This window comes from Acanthochromis polyacanthus, chromosome 5 (genome assembly GCF_021347895.1).
Source record: "Acanthochromis polyacanthus isolate Apoly-LR-REF ecotype Palm Island chromosome 5, KAUST_Apoly_ChrSc, whole genome shotgun sequence".
Taxonomy (NCBI): Eukaryota; Metazoa; Chordata; class Actinopteri; family Pomacentridae; genus Acanthochromis; species Acanthochromis polyacanthus.
Genome location: NC_067117.1, coordinates 12,501,567 through 12,528,194, shown reverse-complemented (window position 1 = coordinate 12,528,194; position 26,628 = coordinate 12,501,567). Strand labels below are relative to the sequence as shown.

The window sequence follows — 26,628 nt, the reverse complement described above, 5'->3', positions numbered from 1 at the left end:
TGATGTGCTCTGGCACTACTTGAAGTGCTATGGAGACAATATTAACTTCAAAAAGCATGTGCAGTGTTTATGGTGCTGGAAAGTTAAGATCTGCTCTTCCATACTGAGGTAGGCAATGTTGAATACACAAAGTATAGTGCAAAAAAAAGAAGGAATGTGCAGAAAAAAACCCAAAAAAAAATGCTTAATGTTTATGATACAAAGGTCAACATGTGCAAAAATATACAGTATTGCAAAGACTGCATTAAGTCCTTTGTTGGTGTCAAGAGGGAGGCAGTGGTTTGGAAGTGTTGATCGTTCATGTTGCCCGGGGGCAGAAATTTTACTGGAATCTTGCAATCCTACCTCTCTGCCTCATCCGGGTTTTGGATGAGATCCTGGACTGTTCTGCAAATTTGAGAGTGTGAATATTCTCATTTGTGGCATCATGGAGTGTGTGCAGCATGGAACTAAATAAACAACGTTGAGGGCTGCCAGTGTTCATGACACACATCCTGGAGGTAATGTTTCTGGACTGTGGTCGTCGTACAAGGATGTCTGATCCAGTTGCAGAGCTTGGGGTTCAGTTTGAGTTTAAACAGTTTTCTGTTAATACAATGATATGACTTTGCTGAATGCTGAGCTTTAGGAATCGGTGTTTTCAGATGGGATAGGACAATTTCTAGAACATGTACAGACAACATCCGCTGTTGGTCTGTTCAGCCAGTTTTCAAAATGAAGGACTCCAGTGTGGAGGGAATTGTGTTTTTAATGAATGCAACTAAAAAGTGTTCAGTTTATCTGGCAACAGGTGTTATTGGTTGTTGTCTCTGTGTTCGCCTGCTGTAGTCTGTGAAGGTCTCAGTCCTGTCTCGTGATTACATGTAGAAAAAACCTCCCAGCTTCCCTCTGTGCTGCCTTTCAGCCTGTTTGATGTTTGCCTGGAAAATTCTGCAGTCCAGTAGGCAGAGGTAAGCAAGCAGCATGATGTGATGTGATTGGGCACCCTGTGTGCCCCTCCAAAGTATTCGTTGGAAATTCACAATACTGATGCTCCGATTTCCGACGCTCTTGAATGCAACTTTGTTGTCGCGACTAGCATCTGAATGCACCAATGGACGTTAGTTTGATCTTTTGAATTGTATTTCGGCTTTGGATTTGAAGAAGATCTTTGAAGACCCGTTCCTGGATGTCGGAGGAGAAAACGAGCAGACTTTGTACCTTTGCGGTAAGACACTATGGCCGGTTTCTCAGTTAACGTAACCTTTTTGTTTCCCCCCGTTCCCCCCTGTGTTCCTCACAGTACTCGTGAAACGTCATCATCGGAAGACTGCTAGGAGGGCAATGGGCCAAGTATGTCCTATCTGCTTCGTTTACGACCCACCCAACAATTGATTCCCATGGTGGTTAATTTTCAGATTTTTTCAGTATTGTTTAGATAAATTATCATATAACATATAAGTTAATGTTTCCAACCTCAAAAGTTGCACATTTTCATAAATAACGTTGATATATTCGTCACACGAGCTAATGGATATGCTGTTAGCTCCAGCAACCACAAACCAATGAGATTCCTCGTACTTCTGGTAAAGCCATAACACAACGTCTTGTGGAGACTGGTTAAGACAGGATGAGAGCAAATGAAGGAAAGGTAAGATATTATATTATTACTCGATTGTCATGTGAAAACTTTTGATTATTATGAGAAATTGATGCAATGGGTGCAAACGAAGCATATTGATGGCACATTGTAATGCCGAAATTAATGTTAATGCTGAATGAAACGTAACGTTGCTGCAGGTAGCATGTCACCAGTCACCAGGAACAACAGCTGCAGTTGTTTACGATAACAAGCGGCTGTAACTAGATGTCCAACACGTTTAAACGAGAAAAAGGTCAGATATTATTAATTACTCGATTATCATATGAAAAGTTTATGCAATGGGTGCAAACAAAGCTTATGTTTAATGAAACGTAATGTCGCTGCAGGTAGCATGTCAAGATCTACCAGGAACAACAGCTGCAGATGTTTAAGATAACAAGTGGCAGTAATTAGATGTCCAACACGTTAGATTTCCTGATCAGCTTTGCTATTGATACATATTTAATTAATTTCTATTTTTTTGAGATAAAGTTTGTAGTTTTGTTAGAGCTTCAGTTGTTGTGCATCCATGACTAGGATATACATGCGTAGGTTATCATATGGACATTAAATGAACTGACACCAGAAAAAAATTAACTTGAACAAGATGAACTTTATACAAAAAAGTGCTATGAAAGCCACAAATTTGGCATAAGCATGCCCATGAAGCTTGCTCTCTTTTTTCTATGTTTCGTGTCCTGCAGAATTGGAGCAGTCAATACATGCACACATGTCTTTTTCAGTAATGCACCGTTCACAGCACGCCGACCTCGTTCAGCATTTTTATGCTGTTTGTTTTAGCTGTGTTGACAATAGACCACAAAGCGCTGTCAGCAAACACTTGAAGAGCACAGAACCCGAACCTTGGATGCAGCACCATCACTGGTATCTGGCAGCAGTTCTTCTGAACATTGTAATGGCACTAAAATGTAAGTTACAAGTGATCAATAAATGGAAATGATCTAAATTCACATTGTTTGTAACATTTGTAAATAAATAAAAAAAACATACTTCTGATGTTGTGAGAGTTTATTTGATGTGGTGTGCACTACAATCAAGTACATGTAAAAGAAATGTGATCATTGCATCACTGATCTTGTCTGATTAATTTTCAATTTGGCTGTTCCATTCACTCAGATGGGGAAACATCTTTTTTTTTTAGTAGTCACTATGGAGGTATTTCAGGTGCAAATGTTTGAGCACCTGTAACATCGAATTTGTAGTTGTGTACATTGAATTTGTATGTGTACATTGAATTTGTATGTGTATCAGCAAATCTGATTTCCACACTCTATGAGTTGTGTACTTGTAATAATTTTTTGTATGTTCGATTTTTTTCTTCCCACAAATACAACACAAAATACCATTCACAAATCGTAATTACAGGTGCACAAATACATTTACAGGTGTACAAATCATATTTACAGGTGTACAAATCCTTCTCTACAAGTCACATATTTCAACACTGACACGCTCACATTTTGACCTATTGCTGCAGCACACTAAGTGCAAAATACTTGTGCACCTGTATTGTAAGAAGTGAAGTTGAGGTGAGAATTTGAATATGTGCAAATCTGAATGTGAACTTGTGCAACAAGTATGTGAAATAATTTACCACGAAAATACACAAATTGCGATTACAACCACTCGATCCTCCCACGATCACACATTCTCTGTTTTCTACAGGTGCAATCAGAAATCTACAGGTGCAATCCGAATCTACAGGTACAATCCGAAATGTACAGGTGCAAATCCGAAATCTACAGGTGCAAATCAGAAATCGTACTTCGGTCCCGCTGAGATATTTGGTGCAAAACTACAAACGATCCGATCTGTGTATAATTCTATGCCTCTGAGATTGACAGACTTTTCGGCCAGTCAGGGAGACGCTTGCCCGCCAGCAATCAGAGGTTTTTATTCCGTCCGAGGTCGCTTTACGACTTCCGGGTGTGGAATATGGATTAATTTTTCGTTTGGGCTTGACAAAGACGAGAACAAAATATTCAGAGCAGTGGAGCAGCTACTAACACTTATTACAGTTGATTTACATTTTCAAAGTCACATTTTTGAAATGTATTTTTTCCGTAAAACAATCACGCTTTTATTTTGTCAGTGAACCTGGAAACGTTGTTTATCCATAATTCCGCTAACTTGACTGAACGTGAGCTGCAGTTCCCGTTATTTAAACATCAATATGATGTATAAATGCAGATGGACTTCATATATTTCACTATTTAGACATTTTATTGATGTCAGTATATTTTGTAGACATAAACATATCTGATAAAATATTAGAAATGGATTTCTGTTTCCTCATAATAGTGGAGTTAATGCATTAAATGTTCATCATGATTCATCTTTAGTGTGAAACTTTACTTTGCAGCTGTTACGACCTGGCTCGACAGGCCGTAAACAACAAGTGTACACAACCAGGAAGCGCGTTTTAAAGCCCAAAGTCAGAGCATTTATTTACAAGCATTGGCCAAATCACAAGTTGTATGTCATCAGTGTAAATGTATTGTGTGCTGTGGGTGCATGTGGTGAGTATCGTCAGTAAGATTCCAGGTGTAGCAGAATAAAATGTTGTGTGCATGAAGGTGCAAGATCAAGTAGCTGGCAACGACAGCCAAGCCATGTGGGCTGCGCTCCAACAGCCACAGAGTCAGTGCGAGGAGAGAGAGAGCCCCAACGCCAGGCAGCCCGCGTTCCCCAGCTGAGCTGCAGAAGCAGCTTTTATCCTCGAGAACCGGAAGTCAAGCTGGATCCTTAACCGTCCTCGGTCGCCTCCTGCTGTCAGCTCCTTAAAGACAAGACAAACATTAGGACCACTGGCACAGGATGGGGGCCATCACACAGCTTTATTTTTAAAAATGTTGGTCATTTTAAGGTAAGACATTTAACGATGGTTTCTTAGGTGTAGATCAACCTGTGTATTCACGTTTGTCTGTATTGGTCATTTAGGGACACCGTACTGCTAGAAGTGACTTTGCACATGCGTAGTACTATTACTCTCGGTGACACACATAACTAGTATGTTCAGTGGTTGCCATGTTTGCTATGCTGCACTTTCAATGTGGTTATTAAACCAGCTTCAACTTCAGCACTGCTTCTCTTTTGAGTGAACATGAAACATGGTGTCAGAAGTCTTACTCTGAATTTTCTTTGACGATTTTCGGAAGTATTTTTCCACGGTGTGTGGATAACTGGACTTGCAGCTCATTGCAGCTAACGGCAGACATGCGGATGGATTCTCTGGTAATATTATGTTACGTAATTATAAAGGATGTGTATGTATGTATGTTAGGTGCGTCTACGTATTTTTGTAGGTATGAATGTAGATGTATTTGTATCTGTTATATATATGCATATATTATTCATTTCTTTTTTGGGTGGATGGTTGGGGGTTGGGGTGAAGTCGGGCAAACAAAAGAATAGTCTTTTTCTGTAAGACATCTGATATGGACAGAAGTGTCTTGCTTTATCGCACCAAGAGAAATTTAAAAAAAAAAAAAAGACATGGCAGATGGATTCTGGACGCCCGAACCGCTCGTCTTCGACAGTAACACTGCTGAAAACTGGAGAGTTTTCGAACAGGAATATGATCTCTTCATAGTGGCGGCACACTCTGACAAGCCTGCCCGCACAAAGGCATATATCCTTCTGAATCTAGCTGGGCCGGATGCTATAGAACGTGAACGCTCTTTGTCTACGCGGAAGAGGTTAGAGACCCGGGTGACGGAGGTCGTGTGCTCGTTCCTGCTGAGTCAAGGAGGACCCGGAGTGTCTCAAGAGGAAGTTCATGAGATGTGTAACCTCAAACAAACATCACCATGGAAAGACATAAATTCAACACGAGGAATCAGACGTGTGGTGAGACAATTGACTCTTATGTAAGTGACCTAAGAATTAAAGCAAAGAGCTGTAACTTTGGAAATCTCTCTGAGGAACTAATTAGAGATAGACTTGTTTGTGGCATAAACAATGATCATCTAAGGAAAGTACTGCTGCGTGACAGTGATCTAACACTTGCTAAGGCAATTTCAGTTTGTCAAATATATGAACTGACCGAGGAACACAACAAACTTTAGCCTCTCCTCCGCACTCACAACGATGGATGCAGTTCACCATCAGGCCACAAGACGCATAAGCACGATGTGCATGCAAAAAAACAATCAGAGAAACAAGGCACACGGTTTATAACCAACTGTAATAACTGTGGAGGCAGTCATACAGCTAAGAAAGACAGCTTTTGGTCAACAGTGCCATGCATGCAAAAAGTGGGATCATTACAAGAAGTGCTGCAGATCAAAACAGAGACATTTAACAGACAAAGCCTAAAGAAATGTTCATCAGTTAGAGCTGGAACACACTGATGACTACACTGATGAGACATTTATGTTGATGGCATAACACTGCAAAATCTGTCCGTTCAACTGAAGCAAGTATGGATGCAAAGATGAAGCTTTTGTCACTGTGCAGGTTGATGACAGTTCAATAGAGATGAAAGTTGATACTGGTGCCAAGTGTAATGTGTTATCCAAAAGACTCTGGATCAGTTCAAGTTTTATGCACAAATACAAGCATGCACCAACCTACACACCTTGTTGCATATGGAGGAAGTAAAATCAATACAGTTGGCATGGTAACGCTACATTGCCACCTAGAGGGGCAGCTCACGCACTGCCTTCTACGTTGTTCAGGAAGATGTTTTGCCATTGTTAGGACTAAGAGCTTGCAGAAAATGGGACTTGTCTCTTTCAGCAAAGATGTACACCAGCTGAGTCCACAAATGATGATCTGTCACTCCAATTCAGAAAGAATACAGTGATCTCTGATGAGCTTGGAAAGCTCCCTGTGACATATTCTATGACTCTTGACCCGGATGTGAGACCTGTTGTCCGCCTGCACATCGTATTCCAGTGGCAATGAAGGACAAAGTAAAGGATGAGTTGGACAGAATGCAGCAATTGGGTGTCATTGCACCTGTATCTGAACCAACTGACTGGGTGTCATCAATGGTGGTTACAAATAAAAAGGACAAACAAGAAATCAGAATATGTATCAACCCAAGAGACTTGAACACTGCCTTGAAAAGACCACATCACCCTATGCGTACTGTGGAAGAAGTTGCTGCTCACATGTCCGGTGCAACAGTGTTTTCAGTCCTAGATGCTAAGAGTTCATTTTGGCAAATTCCCCTCGACCATGAATCTTCTCTGCTAACCACTTTTAGCATGTTTTGGTCGCTACAGGTTTCTACAGATGCCGTTTCGACTCAACTCTGCCAGTGAAGTGTTTCAGCGCTCCGTGGAACAGATCTTCGTTGGGTATCCCTGTGCCATTATTGTCGATGACATTCTCATTGGAGGAAAAGATGTGGAGGAACATGATGCCAATCTGAGAAAAGTGCTGAACCATGCCAGAGAGGTAAACTTGAAGCTTAACCTTCTCAAGTGCAGGTTCCATCTAACCAAATCAGCTATGTTGGTCATGTCTTCACGAATGAAGGCTTAAAAGCAGATCCATCTAAGACCAAAGGAATCGGTGAGATGACAGTGCCTGCAGACATGCCTGCTCTGCAAAGGTTTTGGGAATGGTCAACTACCTTGGTAAATTCATACCCAACTTCAGCCAGTTGACTGCTTCACTGCGACAGCTTACACATAAGAACACAGAATGGATATGGGATGTGCTGCAACAAAATGCCTTTGAAGCCCTCAAAGGACACATGTCTAGTCCTCCTGTCCTCTCCTATGATGTCAAAAAGTCCGTAACACTTACATGTGATGCTTCACAGTTTGGTCTTGGTGCTGCATGCTTACAGGATGATCGACCTGTGGCCTATGCTTCACGAACTCTAGCAGACACTGAAACAAGATACGCCCAAATCGAAAAAGAGTTGTTGGCTGTCGTTTTTGCTTGCTCAAAATTTAATGACTACATTTACGGCAAGCCAGTGACCATCGAAACTGATCACCAGCCCTGGTCACCATCATCAAGAAACCCATACACACAGCACCAGCTCGACTGCAGAGGATGATGTTGAGGCTGCAAAAGTATAATGTCAACCTTGTATACAAGTCTGGAAACAAATGCACCTTGCTGACACATTGTCGCGTGCTCCCAGAAGTTCAACGCTACAGCAGCCTGAGGAGGAGGACAGCTTTGATGTTATGACCATTAGCAACATCTCTTCGTCACGTCTTGAGGAGTTAAAGAGACACACAGTGAATGACACAACTCTACAGGCACTCAGCACCATCATCAGACACGAATGGCCCAACAAACCAGCCATTCGTCTGTATTTTCCATTCAGAGATGAACTGATTGTTGATGATGGAGTCATTTGAAAGGTCACAAAGCTGTCATTCCCCTGTCATTACAGAAGGAATACATCAACATAATGCACAGAGGACATCCTGGCATTGAAGCAACAAAACGTAAGGCAAGAGGTATCGTTTTTATTGGCCAACAATGACAGACAACCTCAACAAAGAAATACAGTCATGCTTTGTGTGCAACAGTACAAGACCACATCAGCAGAAGGAACCTCTTCATCCACATTCAGTTCCAGAGCTCCTTGGTCCACTGTGGCAACCGACATCTTTGACTGGCGTAACCAACAATATCTTGTACTTGTGGACTCATATTCAGGCTGGTATGAGATTGATTTGCTTAGAGACATCACCACAGCTGCTGTGATATCAAAGCTCAAGAGACACTTCTCTGTCCACGGAGCACCACATACTCTCATATCGGACAATGGGAGACAGTTCACAAGCTAGCGCTTCAAGGATTTGCGACTCAGTGGGACTTCTCTCACATCACCAGCAGCCCGGAGTTTCCACAGTCGAATGGGCTAGCTGAGAGAGCTGTCCGTAGTGCGAACAGCTAATGGAGAAGTCACACAAGATGGTACTGATGTTTTTCTCAACCTGTTGAATCTCAGAAATGTACCTCGGGACACAAAGTTAGGCTCACCTGCACAAAGACTGATGTCAAGACAGACCCGCAGTTCCCTTCCTGTCTCCAAGCATCTCCTCGAGCCACACCTGCATAAACCACAACACATGAGGGCCCAACTTCTCACAAGAGACTTTCCCAAAAGCTGTGGTATGATAAATCCTCTCGACCACTTCAGCCTCTTGGTGAAGGACAGGTGGTGAGATTGCAAACTCCTCATGGTTACGACCGCACAGGTGTGGTGAAGGAAGTCTGTAAAGAGCCCAGATCATACCTTGTGGAGTCAGAAGGACAGCTATTCAGGAGAATTGCCGACATATTCTGCGTGTACCTGAGTCTGCCCCAGTACAGCACAACCGAGATGTCACTCATCACCATCATGATGAGCAAAAGTCGAACGGACATGACTCTGTGTCACAGAACACACAATGGACACTGACAGATTGCAGAGGAGTACACCTTTGTCAGTCCCACCCCCAACACAACTGAGGAGCCGTACCGGACACGGTCTGGTTGTGTTGTTAAGCCAATCCAAAGTACAGAAACTAAATGCTAGTAGTTTTAGTCAGCTGTTATTTGAAGAGACATATTGTTCATTTTGGTTACTCATATGCTTAGAGCTGATGGAATTTGAATGCATCTTTTGAAAAAAAAAAAAGAAAGTTTCTGTACTCTGTTGTTATCAAATCTCAAATCTCTGTTATTTGTTCAGCTAAATAATTATTCCTCATGTTGATATTGTGCAAGATTTGCCTGAAGTCATGTTGTGCTGGTTTCCTATTCAAGAGGTTTTCTTCTTGTATTTCAAAGAGTTGTGCTTTCTACGTTTGACTCAAGATTTATATGTAGCACTAGCTAAAGAAAGGGGATGTAGCTCAACCTGTGTATTCACGTTTGTCTGTATTGGTCATTTAGGGACACCGTACTGCTAGAAGTAACTTTGCACATGCGTAGTACTATCCCACCGAGCATTTTTCGGTCTAAAAGACGTCTAAATGACGTCTAAATGTTCCTTAGAAGTCTAGTCTAAAATTGGTCTATCAGAGGTCTAAAAGTGAAAGTTTTTTAGACGTATAAATTTAGACGTCTAAATTTTAGACGTTTATCTGACGTTCATGCTTATACCGAATATAAACCCAGGTATACACTTAGACGTCTATTAGATGTCTAAACAACGTATATTTATAGACATTCAGACGTTGAAATCCCGTACGGCAGACATCTAAATTTACACGTCTAAATTGTAGATGTTTATCTGACGTTCATGCTTATACCGAATATAAACCCAGGTATACACTTAGACATTTATTAGACGTCGATTAGCGGTCTAGTCTAAATTTAGACGTTTAAAAAAACTTTCATTTTTAGACCTCTGGTATACCTATTTTAGACTAGAGGTCTAATAGACGTCTATTAAACATCTGTTAGACCTAAAAAAAAAAAAAAAAGTCAGTGGTTTCCTATCAATACTGTAATACACTGACAATCATTAATGCATATTTTCCCCAAATTCTAATAAATTAATAAGAATTTGTCAACTTATAAAAATATTCACAATAAAAGTTTAACTAGCAAAAAAATGTACTGTAGACCAAAATCTCGCTCACAAAAAAAAAGCCTAAATGAGAAATTACCTGCAATTCTTACCTTGATGTACTCTAAGGATGTCCCGACTATTTCGCCAATGTGTCTCTTTCTGGACCTTTCACAATACATTTTAAATCTAATGTCATGCTTTTTCATAATTTAACACTAATCTACATTTGTCATCAGTAGACTGTAATTGCAATTACAGTACATTATTCATTCAGAATACAACCATTACAATCATGGACTTGGCATTATTTTCTTTAATGTTACGCAAATAGAACAAATTTAAACCTTGAACTTGGAAAAATTAAAACAGTTAAAAATAAACTCAACAAAATATTACACAGTATAACAGTGGAAAAAATCTAAAAAACAAACAAACTATATATATAAATACTTTTAACAACCTTTTAAGTGGTTTTATGAAATTTGCCTCGCAATGCAAAAAGGAAAAAAAAAGAGATTTAAAACGTTTGTTTTAAAAAAAACACCTGTTTTTAATTAACTTTGTGGGGCTTTTAGAAAAAATTTAGCAGGGGGAAGTTCTGTCTTTCCTGTAGCCCCCCAGCCACATGGAGCTGGCGCCTGTTTTAGGTGATCACCGAGAGCTGCTCCGACTTGTTCTTCTGTGGTATTTGGAAACCGGCTGCAAACACTCTCTGCAAACAAGACCAACAAAAAAAATACAGACTTGACATTGGTAACATTAGTTGAAATCACATAGTATTATCCAGAAGGATTCTTCATTCTTTATTGCTTCATGTGATACAAAGAACCAGTTGAGTGTAATGCTTTACTTTGGCTGTTAAACAAAATCATAGCCTGTTTTACAACTTAAAAAAACCCATGCACCAAAAAACATTGCTAAACCTGACGCAAAAGCTTTAATTTACCTTTAATCCTTGGAGTTTTGGGCCGCTGACCTACAGAGGACTGAGCTGTGTGTCAAAGAAAAGAGAACTATAAGTCATCATAGCAACATCACTATTGAATATCAGTACCATGGTCAATTTGTACCTTGGAAAGTCTACATTATAAACAGTGCTACAGCAATACTGCTCCCTCCACAGTTGGGCACATGAGGTGGCTATTCCATTAGATTATTGTTTGTTTTATTTTCCGAAGATTTAAATAAATACATCTGAATGGTGTCGGCGTTGAAAAGCAGAATATTAGATGTCTACATATAAACTGTAGTTTATAGCGATTATGGCGAATAAAATGATTTTAGTCCAATATCAAGAGATCAGTTCTGCAACATGCAGTTATTGTTTTAAATAAGTTGGAATGATGGATAAAATTAAGTTGATGAAATTCGGTCTATAAGCGATATCGCTTAACGGCTATCATAATTGATTTAGTTCAGTATTTTGAGATCAGTTATGCAACATGCATTTATTGTTTCAAATAAAAAAATATGATGGACTAAATTCTGTTGTCTATATTCGGTCTATGTCTAAACGTTGAAATGCAGTAGAGATTTAGACGTCTAAATCTCGGCTATATTTATACTATACTGTATATCGCTCGACGGCTATCAGAATTATTTAGTTCAGTGTTTGGACATCGGTTATGCAACATGCAGTTATTGTTTTAAATTAACAACTTCTGAATATGGATTAAATTCAGTTGTCTAGATTCGGTCTATATCTAGACGTTGAAATGCGGTAGATATTTAAATGTCTGAATCTTGGCTATATTTATACTATACTGAATATCGCTCAACGGCTATCATAATTATATTAGTTCAGTATTTGGAGATTAGCTATGCACCTTACAGTTGTTTTTTTAATAAATAGTTGTAGAATAATTGATTAAACTGCAACGTCTAAATTTCGTCTAAAAACAGACGGCATCGAGACGGTTGAATTTAGGTCTAAAAAAACCTAGACGTCTAATAGACGTCTATTGCTCAGTGGGATTACTCTCGGTGACACACATAACTAGTATGTTCAGTGGTTGCCATGTTTGCTATGCTGCACTTTCAATGTGGTTATTAAACCAAGCTTCAAACTTCAGCACTGCTTCTCTTTTGAGAGAACATGAAACATTAGGTAAATGAATTTAAGGTTTAATTGACTGAAATCTTTCAATGTTGTGTTTCTTCAATTTGAAATATCTCGATTTAATTAATACAGCTCAGTCAATTACATTTTATATTATTAAGAATTGTTATTCAGTTTAACACTAGATGACATATCAGTTCATTGAGTGTTTCAGAGCCAGTTTCTTTCTTTTCAATTATCTGTATTTAAAGTGATATTATTAAAATATAATTGCAATGAAACAGCAGCAACATAAGAAATGACCAAATATACAAAGAAAGTGCAGCTATTTTAATATAAAAAATGATCTATCAGTGAGAACATGGTGAAAGTGCAGCTAAAGTTAAGTTATATTAGCGAAACTTTCCTTTTACTTCCGGAAAAATGAAAGCCTCATAATTGCTATTTATTAAAAAATCACTAAAGGCAACAGTTCCACCAAGTTTGTTTTAGTTTGTTGGTATTTATTGGTGGAGCAGCAGCACATTTTCCACAGACAATTTTACTGCCCGTTGTCTTGTTTTAATCCATTTTCAGTTCAGTAATTCAGTCCTTCGGCTGATTGGACTAACAGACACCGAAGGCCTCCGACTGGTCAGTAATAAATGATAATTTATTGATCGGTGCCGGTTTTAATGAACTTTACGTTCAACTTTAGAGTCCGATAGAATGTGAGCAGTGAACCCCAGAAGTTGGTGGAGTTTATTTATGTGTGTGTGTTGACAAGAGAAGAGTATTAGCTTCCAGTGAATATTAGCTTTAATATGAATTAGTGATGCAAACCAAGCTAGCGGACCAGTCCTGATTAGCAGCTAACTGTAGCATCAAGCTAACAATGTTTGTGTTATTTCCTGTCAGCAGCTGAAGTGTGTTGTGTTCCTGTAATCTGGTTCATTAAGTTCATAAATCTGTGGCTGGTTGAGGTTAATGCAACATTCAGGAAACTGAAATGTGATTAAAACAGTAACGTTAATGTTCTAGTTGTCAGTAATCAGCTTTAATTTGACACTAAAACAGACTCTGATAGTTTTAAATGACATCAGTTTCATTTATTTGTTGAAAATTGTCTCATTTGTTGTCGTGATGTTGCTGCTGATTCATTAAAACCAGATGACCTGTGTTGAAGACATGTTTAATTCTAGTATCAGAAGTACAAGAAGGAAAATGGAAGTTTAGTTCTGCTATGTCAAAGATTTCAGGAATAAAATAACTAAATGAATCTTTATGCCTCCAACTTTATTTTACAATAATGAAAAATGAAATAATCACAGATAATAAAAATATAAATAGCAGAGAAAACCTGAGAGAATAATTTCCTGAAAAGTCTATGAAGGAAAAGCAGCTTTTTCTCCTGAAAGATCAGAATCAGCTCCAACATCTGCATCTGACAGCATCAAGTCAACCAGAAAGAAAGAAAAGAGAAAATGACTTCTTTCTGATCACATCTGTTCCTCTGCTCACATTCTTCACCTTTATAGTCCACTTTTAAAAGTTCAGCAGACAGGTGCTCTGCTTTGGAGTGTGACGATGTCATCGGTGATGTGGAAACTGAATTTTCCGTTTTACCCACAGCGTGCTTTAGGGCACCCGGGTGAGACTTGATGTTTGAAATACTGACCGACAGCTCAGATTTAACTGTCTGCAGTTCCGTTTTGATGGATGTTAAATCTTCACTCAAAGCCGCCAGGAGCTGGGTCTTTAAAATAACCGCCATCTCGTTACAGAATGAAAGTAGCAGTTCCTCCTTAAGGTCAGAGATTGCAGCATCTGAGCGCCTCTTCAAAAGAAGATGTAGTTGATGAAGGCGTTCAGGACCAGAAAGACCACGACCAAGCAGCCTTGAGATCTTAGGCAGCGTCTCCCTCAGGTGGGTGTCAACGGTGTTCACGGTCAGGTCTGTGGTAAGAAAACAGAAAAAAATCTAGATTTAGATCAACAACTAACCAAAGCACTCTGTGCATAACACCATAGAATAGGATGTAGTTAAGAAATGTGAAAGTATAGTATACTTTTCAAGAATAACATAGTATGGCCTGTAGTTCATAGTATAGCATGTCAGCAAAAAAAAACCCCATAGATTATTATGTGGTTCACAAAGCAGAAAATGATAGGATGTCTCCTAAATTGTCATGTATGATATGTGGTTCAAAAATGTCATAGTGCAGTATATTGTCAAAATAATATGTTATTCAAGAAAACATCAGAGTATAATATGTGGTCTAAAAAATGCCATAAGGCTGATACCAAAACTCATCAGACTACTCAACGATGGTTGTTGTGAGTATCGGTGGGGGTCGTTGAAATGCACAGATGTCACTGAGCCCTCGTGTGCTAATGGTGGTCATTAGCATGAGTCTGCTGAACTGAGTAGTTCTTTTGGGGAGTTTTGAAAGAACCTGATTGTAATTGGCGAAAGATGATGCCACAGAACCCCCCCCCCCCCCCCCCCCCCCCGTTTTATTCAGGGTTGTATATAGTGCTGTTCTTGCACAATATTTGTCACTTAATTGCCAGGATACTGTCGTTGAGCTTACTAGTTTTACATAACAGGCAAATGTTGCAGCTAATGATGCTGTAATTCACATAAACAAGGAAACAAGTCCATCATAATTTGAATGTTAACAGTCCAAAATGAAAAGGTCATATACAGCTTTCCTATTGGGTTAAAGAGCCAACACATGAAAAATACTTGTAACACCAAGAGCTCAGTAGCAGCTTTCATTTTTTCTTACAACTTTTTGGTGGTCCCCCCCAAATATCTGTTGTACCCCCCTGTGCTGCCCCCCCCCCCCCACCCCACCCCACACACACACACACACACACACACAAAAATTAATCTGGATCTGCCTCTGGTCACGCCTGAACATTTATCCAAGGTTTTTGTGTATGATATGTGTGGATGCAAGTGCTGATGTAGCCTTGATGTTCAGTCCAGAGTCCTCATGAGTAGATGCAGCTTCACAAATGTTTCAGTCAGTGTAGACAAAACAATCCTGCAACATGAGCTCACCTTCAAGGTCTTGTCTTTTCTATGGGTACAGTTTGTTTGAGGTTCAGCCTGTAGGCAGGGTAAAGAAACAATGAATTGGGACGTTATCATCCAAAGTTGGCTCTGGGCGAACCTTTGTAGACATCACATATATTTCTGTGCAAGTGGTCCAGTGCATTTTTCCCTCCTGTTGAGATATTGACATAATGTTTTGGCTACATCATGAGGAAATACAAGGCTTACTGTGAGTATTCATTGGAGGTTATAACATAAATAACATACGTTATGCAGATGACATAGTGCTGATAGCAATAGTGAAGAAAACTTGCAAACCATAGTATCCATAATTAATACAGAGAGCTACAAACTTGGTCTGTTTTTAAGCAAAAAGAAAACAGAAGTAATGGCAATTATGTTGTTACCCCATCTCACCAATCCTCTTCACTGACTCCTGAGATCATCCTGACTTGTGTAAGGACAATGGTTGGAAGCGTGCACAATAGTGCAGGTTGCTACCTATTCACTGCTTCACAGCTGACATAACCTTACTGCTGCATGTATGATAAGGTTGCTCAAGAGGCTCGAAGAATTGCTATCCTGGGCCAGGATGAAAGGAAAACCTACCAAGTCCCAGAGCTTCTTAATCCGTAAAGGTAGTCAGCTGGATTTTATCTTCTTCCAAGCAGCAAGAGAGAATCCCAGTGCTGGCTCGTAAACCAGTAGGGAGCCTGGGCAAAGACAGAGCTGATCCCACAGACAGGCACAAGGCAGACACTCTATCCAACCAACCAAAGGAGGGCCTGAAGAGAACACACCAGAGCTATCTTCCTGGAAAATACAAAGTCTGGTGCTACCAGCTCACATTTCACCATCGATTAATGCGGCCTTTGAAGGTGTGCGAAATAAAAACAACCGTGGGAAAGCTGGACACCAAGGCCAACAACTACATCCGGAAGTTGCTAGAACTCCCAAGGCACCTCTCCCTGCCTGCTCCTTCTGCCTTGTGCTGAAAACCTCAGCCCTGCCTGTCCATATCCAACCAGGTCTGTTCTGGATTCACCTGCTGGAAATCTCCACCTGGGCCTCCAGCTGCTGGTACACTATTCCTGACACACCACACGCTTCCTCCGCCCACATTCCCTCACCCTCCCTCCCCACCTGGGTACGCATTCTAGCTCTGTCTAGTCTGACACTTTCCTAGCTTGGTCTTACAAAGTCCTGATTAGTCGCCACCATAAATATATTGTCTGCTTTGTACGATGAACTCTGTCTTGTGATTAATAGTTTGCTTGTTTGTAGTTTTGCCCTTCACTGGCTTCTGTAGTATTTCCGGTTGGCATAGTGTGCACTCCGACCTGTAGTTGTCTTCCTTGGAAGCAGTTAGCCCTCTGTACTTCTTGGTACGTCAGTTCCCTGCTTCTCTCTGTAGTATCCACTGTAAATATTATTACCGTACTGTAAATAAATCTATTTGATTTTATTAGTCCTGTCTGCTGTGTCTTGGTTGTCCTGCGTTTGAGTCTTTCCCCCAATCTGTGACATATTAATACGAAGAGAAAGTTGTAATACTATGCAGTAAAAGTCTAAAATTTCAAGTGTAAGTCCTGCATTTATTACTTTTAAATGAATAAAAGAACAGAGCACTCAAAAGTAAAATTACTCATTGTCTAGAATGTGTATCTAAATGGAAATAAAAATAAATAAATTCATATTACTCTTAGCTTTTGACCAGGCAGAGGCTTAAAAAATATGTACAGCCGAGGACAGTACACAGAAAATCCATGTGAAATTAAATATAAATTGTAAAAATATAATGGAATATGAATACAACAATTCATAACAAAGAAAAGATCACACAGTCTGAAACAACATTTATTGATCTCCCAGAGCCTATATATATAATTTGATAAAAGTTTTGTACAATGCTAATACAAAGTCAACATTAAGTGTGTGACAAAGTGCATATGTTTTGCGATTCTTTGTGATTTTCCAGGTGCTACAGAGATGTCACCTCTCCTTGGAAGACAACTTGCAAGTATAGTAAGTATTAAGTGTTATTAAATGATTGGTGCTTCATGTGCAGCATGGTTACAACATTTCAGTCTTAATTTCTTACAACACATATCTGCGAGTATTATTACTTAAATCACTCTCACTTTGACATTGGAGATCAACATTAATTTTCCAGGAATCAGCAGTTATGGATCTTTACAACATCAATAAACAAAAACAGTGAAAAGTAAAGTCAGTAAAAGTCATAGTCCACTCCCAAACATTGTGCGTGTATGACACTGAAATATCTACTGTTATATATAATATATTCTGTATCAAACATTTTCTGTGGGCATAGCTGCAGTCTCCCTGCAGCTCTTTGTGTTTTTTTCCATCCTCCTCATTCTTGTGGACACAGTACATCTATAACACCTTGAGGGAATTTCTTTTAAAAATTGGCACAAAAGTTCACCTGGACTCAACAATGAAGTTATTAAGTTGTAGTGGTCAAAGGTTAAAGGTCACTGTAACCTCACAAAACACATCTGTTATTCCATAACTCAAGAACTCTTTTCTGAAGCGTGACAGAAAATTCACACAAACATTCAATAAGATACAGCGATAAAGTGATTTTATATCTGAAAGGTCAACTTCACTGTGACATGTTTTTCTGTAAGAACACTTTTCTGTCCAGTACTTAACTCAGAACCCCTTCTGTAGCCATATTTTACATTTGGTCAGATGCTGATTTGTGGCACTCAGCTTAAAAATGTGGTGGCTGTATAAAACTTCTAAAGTGATTTAAGATGTGTGTGAAGCATCCATGTCAGAGAATTTGTAGCTTCCTTTCAGCAACATCCATATCTGAAACATTGTCTACTGTCATGGCTACAGCTTTGTATTCTATCAGAATCAGCTTATTTGGCCAAGTATGCAAATACATACCAGGACTCAGTTTTTCAAGTCGCTGCATATAATATATGAGTCTGGACAGATGTGGAAGTAAACTGCAACTTGACTGGTTGGTGAAGGCACACAAATGTAAGAGTGTGAGATGAATGGGCCTAAACACAGGATCTTTTATTGATATTATAGGGCTATGACTACCATCTATGAATATTTCTGTTTGGTATAGCCAAATCAGAACTGCTAGCATGGACAAAACTACTCCAAATGGAAACTCAGTATTGTGTATTCCAAGTGAAACATTCCCTGGGAGTTATAGTGGACTTCTCATTAGAAGTTCTCTTGTTACATTAGGCTTTTTGCATTTGTGTCTCAGCTGAAAGACCAGTGTTGGGCAAGCTACTTGGAAACTATAATGAGCTAAGCTACCAGCTACTCTGTGTTAAATCAAGCTTTACTACACTGAAGCTACAGCAAGCTAAGCTACAGCAATATGACCAAAGTAGCTTAATACATTCAAGTTACTTTTTTTCTCCACACTGAACCGACTTAATTACCAAAAAAAATTCAGGGACTAATAATGAAGTTTTCTCCCATACCTCTTCCCTCCTATATGTATCAGTTTAATTATTTAATCCCCCAATTTATACACATTCACACACTGCCACCACAACGGGTAATTTAATTAATTTACTGCCACGCGAATTTTAGATGTTGGAAAGTAGCTCGTTTGTGCGTGCATCTTATACTGCGGTTGACATGTGGTGGTTAGCTAATTGCTGCTGGTTGTGCATATTCGGTAGTCACCTGTATACGAGTTCTCATATTTGTATTTGACGTCTTTGAAGTTGACAGAAACTTCGCCTTGGGCGGGCACAGTAGGCATCTGAAAACATAACTTTTCTCCGTTTTTTCACAAAAACTCGTATAGCTATTGAGGTAGGGACACGGTGACTCTGACTCCTTCGGTTGCTCCTCGTCTTCTCCCTCTTTCTCTGCCATCTCTCAGCGAACTGAAGCGAGCGTCTGTGTGTGTGTGGATCCAGTGAAGTCGCAGGAAGGGATTGTTGAATGACGATATCAACAGTTCCTCCGCTTCTATTGGTCGACACAGACATGTCGGCGTTTGGAGATGACACTGCAGCAGAGCAGAAAGCTCCGCTTCAAGCAGTTCAACATTAATCATTTTAAAATGTTTAATGTAGCTTTTTGCGTTCGCTACCGCGCTACATGACCAAAAGATCAGCTAAGCTGTTGAAACGTTTTTTGATTTTGTAAACAACGACGCTATCATGTCGTTACAGAAAAATGTAGTTAAATTACTACGCTATTTGTAGTGACGTTACTGCCCAACACTGTGAAAGACAGCTAACACTTTATGTGAAGGAAATAAGTAGGGCTTTTATTTCTGGACCCTTGATTCCTGAAATTAGTCTTAATTGGTGATTTGATGGATATTGACTTGGTGATACCATGTGAGAACAGTGTGACTGGCATTAAGTATGTATTGTTGTTGTATTGTGTTAAGCGACTTTGGTCCATTTAACAAACTGCAGGTATATAAACCTGTGCAAAAATCACATTACTCAGTGAGATGTGATGGGCTGGGATCCAGCTGATACAGCAAAGAAAAAAATGAGGAAATAATCAGTTTCTTTGTTCTCTCATGCTTATGGTGCCCACTACATTACAGCACATCATCTGTGAATATAAAAACTGATGCACATAAATAAATGTAACAATAAAAACAACATATAACATGGAATGCTGATAGCTGACAGATAGTGTCTATAAAAAGTATCCACTCCTATTAGCAGTTTCCCCTTTTTATTATTTTTCAACATTAAATCATAGTCAGATCAATTTCTTTTGGCCTTTTTTTGATGGCATTTAGTTAAAAAAAAGACTGTCAAAAGGAAAACAGATTTCTCCAAAGTACTGTCCATTACTATGTAAAAAATATGAAACTTACAGAAAGTGATTGCATAAGTATTCACGTTACTATTTCGTAGATGCATCTTCAGCAGCAACTACTGCGTCAAGTGTGTGAATAGGTCTCAGTCTTGTGCATCTGGATAATGCAATTTTAATGTATGCTTCTTTGCAAAGCTGCTTAAGCTCTATCCGGTTACACGGGGATAATGACTGAACAGGCTGTATGATGTTGCTGGAAATTTTTTTCCTCCCAACTCAGTGTTCTCTTGCAGACTGTATCAGGTTGCCCTCCAGGATTTCTCTATTCTACATTCATTTCACCCTCCACCTTTACAAGCCTTCCGGGGTCTACTGCTGAAAAGTGTTCCCACATCATGATGCTGCCACCACCATGCTTCCCAGTGGGGATGGTGTGTTTGTGATGGTGTGGAGTGTTTGGTGTCTGCCAAACACAAAGAAGCTTATTTCATTTGACTACTGAGTGTAGTATCTGACCTGAGTCATGCATTAATCATTACAAGTTTAAGAATGTTTAGACATTGTGATGTTGATTTAGAAGAAGCTCCTTTATGTACGGGCATTGACCACTGGGTTTTTGTTTGATCAGAGGGGCTCTGTTGCTGACAGAGAGCATAGGTTGAGGTTTCACAATCAACTGCAAACCTAATATATGTGAACTCAGACTGTTGGAAGGTTCATATTGGTGGAATCCTTCCAGGCAGTCTCTGTCTGACCGATTCTGGTCTTCTTTGTCATAAACTTATTATCAAGCAAGTCAGTGTCAACAGACATTTCTTCTTCACCTGCACATCATGAATGTCTGAGAAACTACAATACAAAAACTACATTTTTTTCAACAATGACCTTCTCTTTGCTCCCAGTGGAGACTATAGCTTGTAACTCCTTCTGAGGAGTCGTAGGTGTTTCGTATTATTCAAAGTTTTATCAGCAGTTTCAGCTGAACTGATTTTAATCTCAATCAGTCCTGCAGTCTGTGCTGACAAGACTGCAAAACCACTCTGGCCTCTTATGAGGGGTTGTCAGGTTATCGCTCTACCACAGTGTGAGAAAAAAATGCCTCTTTATGAGGTGGACAAGCCTTAAAACAGAGATAAACAGGCAGAGGTTGTAAATCCACAATGACACCCCAAGACAGAGGAAGCACTTTAGGGTATAAAAAGATAGTTTGTCAAATTGCTAGCAGTTCCTGAGTTCATGAGCCGGCCCCAGTTTTCTGTTTTTTTTCTTAATTTACAGTAAATCCTTAAGACTTGCAAGTAGCTCTCTGAGTCTTAATGATATTGTGTTTGATGTACACTGAGTGGAAGATTGCGGATCCAGTAAAGACTTCGGAGGGATGTACATCATCCCCTGACTTATGCTTTTATATAACTTTTTCACAGAGTTGCTTGGAATGTTCTTTTGTCTTCATGGTGTAGTTATAGCGAGAAAAACGGATCCACCAGTGACTGGACCTTCCAAATACAAGAGTCTTTATACTACAATTACTTCAGACAGATTTACTGCACTCAGACGATCTTCATTTCAATAACTGTGTGACTTTTGGCACCAACTGGCTGCTTGAGAGGGGGTGAATACATATAAAATCAGTTATTTTATGTTTTTAATTTTTTTTTTAATTTTTGCAAAGAGATTCACATTTCTTTGTAGAAATCTGTATTCTCTTCCACACAAAATAGTTTTTCTTTAAAATAAATTCTTGTCACAAAAACTATATTTTTATATGTACAAAGTAATGGACATATAGTATTTAAGAATCTGCTTTCACCTTGACATGAAAGAGTATTTTGGGGGGTAAATTCTTATAAAAAAAAAAAAGGTGAATTAAATTGACTATGATTTAGTGTTGAAATCAAATAACATAAAATGTGGGAAACTTTCAAGGAGGAAACTTTCAACCTTCTATCGGCACTATAATATTAAGGCAACATTTACTTTTTATATAAATCATTCTACATTGAATGAATTTATCAGCTGCCACTCCCAGATGTTTTGTTTTATGGGTGTGGGGTTGTCCAAAAATCAGTGGTGACTGTGCATGTTATTGGACAGTGATAATTACAATTGTCGTCTTGTGATCCTCTGTGAAAGTGAAAGACTGAAGCATGTAATGATTTGCTTTGAATGAAAACAGCTTTAACAAACTTCATAAACCGTATTTTCTAAATACTGTGTTTACATGATAGGTCTATGATGGTGACACATGACTGCTTATTGTGCAGATTGCAGACCTGATCTGAACTGAAAGGCTTCAGAATTTATTGCTCATCGTAATATGTTAAAAATGCTTAGTTTCCGAAACCTGGAAATTAGTAAAAAAAAAAAGAAACAAAAAAAAAAATCACATTTCAAACATTATCAAAAGTGCTCAGTTTCTCACACTTGCATCTCCATTTCAGCTCTGCCACTTCCCTTGTATTCGTTGGCAGCAGGTGTAGGAGTGTTTTCTGGATTCAAGGGGTACTGCTCGGGTTGCTTTGCTGTGTTGTGCATCTTGTTTTCAGGGCGACAGAGCTGCTTGACGTTCTGTGGAAACAGCATCAGGTCAGTGTGTTCACATCAGACAGTCTGTACTTTACCAAACCCAATCAGCAGCAACACAAAGAAACAAGAAGGGAGTGAAAAAGACCAACAGTATAAAGGCTCTTTCGGTGTTCCTCTCTCTATGATAGTTAAAAATGACTATAGCTATAGCTGAACAAAAGGTAAGAGGTGCTGACGGGTGAATTTCATCCCCTAATTCTTCCCGAAGCGCCACAATAAACCCATTCATGGAAATACCTCAACAACTACTTGAACCACATTAATAAGATTTGCATGTTTGTTTTCAAGAAATTCTGTTTCAATTCCACAAATATCTCTGCCCATAACGGGTCTTTGATCAAGGGCGGGGTTTTGGCTGTCCTGACTTGTATGGGAAAAACAAACATATAAAATTTAAATTTACTACAAATTTTTTTTTTCTTTTTTACAACACAGTCGATTTTGGGATAATGTTTTTGCCAAAATTTGCTTTTTCCCTGAACTTTGTGTTGGCAGTGCAGCAGCCACATTAAAATAAATGAGGAGACTGAGAAAAGCCTCAATTTTAAACTGCAAACTTGTCTAAATGAATGCTGTTAAAATTAATGTTTTTTGTACAGCATTTGCACCAGTTCTAAAAGATGAAAAGACACAACTGATTTCGCAATTCAAATACTTTTTTTTTTTGTGTTTTCTGACAATTTGTAGCCCAAAGTCTTTCAATGATAATGAAAATAATTGACTTGGCTGTCAAATAATATGTGGGAAGAACGTAAGTCTGTATGCAGCACTCACACAGAGCCTACAGAGAAAAGCTTGACCTCTAACCTCCCACATTCTTAAACGTCATTAGGCTCAAGTTGAGTTTTCTTGTCAAGTAGCTGCTTCAGCTTGCCTTTTCAAAGTCTGATGCCTGTTGTGCAATCGTGCTTGTGTTCGTTGCGGTATTTGTGTTGCAACTGTAATGTCACAATTGTTGAAAAGAGGATGATAAAGTTGATAGTTTGTATTTTATGTTGTTTTACTCACTATCTTAAGCAGATTTTAAGACTAATTTCAAGTTGGAGATAATAATTTGTGTGTTTTCAGTGTGTTTCATCAAAGCAGAAATGAACACAAATAAGTTCTGATTACATCTTACATCCATCTATTATCTACACACTGCTTAATTCTCATTAGAGTCAGGGGGCTCGAGTCTATCCCAGCCAACTTAGAGTTCTATCACAGGGCTACATATAGAGACAAAAAAGCATATTCACACCTACGGACAATTTAAAATCAATTAACCTCAACATGTTTTTGGACTGTGGGAGGAAGCTGGAGTACCCAGAGCATGCATGGGGAGAACAGGCAAACTTCACATAGAACAATACCAGGCTGGGACACTAACTGGGGATCTTCTAGCTGTAAAGCGACGGTTTTAACCACAGAGCCACTGAGATGTATGTAATTGCTACCATGAGGTGTCAAAGTGTTCAGACGACCACATGGTCCTATCCCTCCTGTTTCCTGTATCTCTTCCCTGACAAGTTCAGAAAAATTAAAAGGTGGAAAGAATTAATGCATAAAGTGGAGAGTAAACTTGTAGATTAATATTTAGATGAGAATAAAATTAAATATCTTGGTCCATGTGCACAAATTTGAAAGCCCAGACCAACAAGATGAATTAACATGTATGAATATTTCATTTAAACTGAGCCCATTGTTGTGATGCTTCTTTTTCTTTACTGAGTACATACCTGCCATAGCGTCCCTTTCATGGTAGTAACTTTAAAGATGATCCACAGAGGAACGAGAAGAACACAGAATAGTCCGAGGGACCATCCCAGAGCGTACGCCCAAGTCGGATAGATGTAGGTTTTGTTGAACTTGAGAGGCTTGTATTTCGCCACTGAAAAGACGAAGGTACCCTGACAAACACGACAGAACCAAAACAGTTATTGTCTTACAGGTTTTATTGAAATTTGCGTATTGATATCACTTTAGCAAACCTCTAATCAACACATTTGCTTCCAAAGCCAGTCCACTTCTGTTTGCTTGAGGCCCAGTGTGTTTAGTTTAGTCCTGTCCACATACGTTTACATTCTTTTAATCTGAGACAGTTTTCGTGTGGCTCAGTTAATGCCGTGCAAACTTGCATGCCAGTACAGAAAAGGTCAGTTTGATGAAAGCAAAATTTGACCGGCTTGCGTGGAGCCTGGTCTGTCATTCAGGTCAATGTCACAGAGATAAAGTAGAATTATGAGCCACGCCTTAACAATAATAGGCCAATAAAGCCATCAGTTAACCTCATTATATGCCGCAAGATAAAAGGGAGCAGATTTGTGCAGGTGTAAGCACTGAGTGTCATCATTTAGTGCGTACACCTGTGTAAGCACCACTTAAATGTCAGCAGTTACACCCACCGAGCTTATCATCAGTAGGATTATGTCAACCAGAGTTTTGTTGCTTGAATCACCAGTGCAACTCTGAGCGCTGCTGACCAGTTTAGAGATGTCGAAGTTGGTTTGTCGGTTCATTGTTCCGACTAGAATGAAAACTCTGAACGTTTTGGTGGCCAGTTCGATACCCAGACTGTATCTTCTGTTTTCCTCTCTTCTTCTTCTTTTTCTTGTGTATTATTGTAAGCTTTCCTTAGCCTCGCACATGTATTATAGCATCTTCTCACCCTGTTCGACAAGCTCTTTGACTCAGAGGTTGAGTGACGTGAAAAATGACTTGCAGAATTAGATACCTGAAACACATGGATGATTTTCTATTTACTTTCCTCCCATACACTCTGTAGAACGTCACAGAAGGCACTATTGTTTCTGTAAAAATGCACCATCGTTTTCACCCTAAACAGTGCAACTATCCCTCTGAAATGAGACCTCACAGATGAAGCCTACTGGTTCAAATGAAAGCCTTTCAGCTCACATTTGTAAAACCCTCTCTTCATTCCCTTGCACCTCCTCCTCATTCCTTACATCATACCATTTACTGACTCACAGTTTATGAAGCCGTGAGGAAGCGTTAATCATTAACTGACATTCTCGCAAATCACCCAAAGGACAAGGTTGTTCTAACTTCCTTTTGCTTTTATCACAAGAAGGGCTGTATTTTCTTTTTACAATAATCACAATAATAAATCAAACTTCTTATATTTTTAGAAACTGTTTCACTCACCAGACAAACAGCAGGGGTGATGTAAAGCCAGCAAACCTTCATCAGAGGCCCTGGACGATAACCAATCATGTCTTCGATGTTGTCATACAGCCGATCGGCGCCTGTTCAGGAGATGGAAAGTTAATAGCCTGTTTGAAGACATTTTGAAACTAGGTGCTGAAACGGCATATTCGAGCCCGATCTCACGGACCGGGTTGCATATTCATATAAAGCAGGACCAAGGAACATGATGGAAAAGTTGTTGATGTAATGTCAGCAATAAATTCACAATTAGCCAAATACTGAATAGGGAAAGTATTTTGTCCTTCATAGAGAACACGCACTGTGCAAGTTTTGACAGTTATACAATCCACAGGTGAAGTCCAATTTGTAACAGTCATTTGTAAATTTACTCTACATATAGCAATGATCATGATTATTTATTGCCTGCATTGAAGTTTCTCGCGTGCGAGTGATTAATGGCTCTTTACAGGCACATTATCACTTTAAATTACATATTAATTACTTTATTGACAGTGTTGACATCCACGCTACAACTATACACTTACCTACAGTTTGATCTCACATTGACACTTAACATTTCTTATAAGAGTCACAGTTTTGAACACAGAAGTGTCACATTTATTGCCACGTGCTGACTAACTCCAAATCATAATTATGTTTTAATGGTCAAACATTTTGCCAAACATTCACAAATGAATATAACTGTAGCTTAGACCCAGTATGATCCTGCTATTGATGCTGATTTCTAGTAGGTTACATATGAGTGAACCACACTCCTTCCTATGTGGATGACTGACAACAGCTCTGGGATTTTAAATCATATTTAAAAGACACATTAAGATTTTAAATACACACAAACTAGTTGTGTGTAATTA

General features: G+C 39.1%; 1 protein-coding gene across 1 annotated transcript in view; it reads right to left on the bottom strand.

Moving 5' to 3' along the window:
• Positions 1 to 17,062: 17,062 nt before the first annotated feature.
• LOC110947903 (sodium- and chloride-dependent GABA transporter 2-like) overlaps positions 17,063 to 26,628 on the bottom strand; it is a 39,295-nt gene continuing 29,729 nt past the window's right edge. Inside the window, exons 14-16 of the mRNA XM_051947950.1 lie at positions 25,751 to 25,851; positions 24,325 to 24,495; positions 17,063 to 22,588 (exon numbers count right to left, since the gene is read on the bottom strand). Of these exons, the coding sequence (XP_051803910.1) occupies positions 22,439 to 22,588; positions 24,325 to 24,495; positions 25,751 to 25,851 (422 nt within the window). The 3' untranslated portion in view covers positions 17,063 to 22,438. The remainder of the gene's footprint in view (positions 22,589 to 24,324; positions 24,496 to 25,750; positions 25,852 to 26,628) is intronic.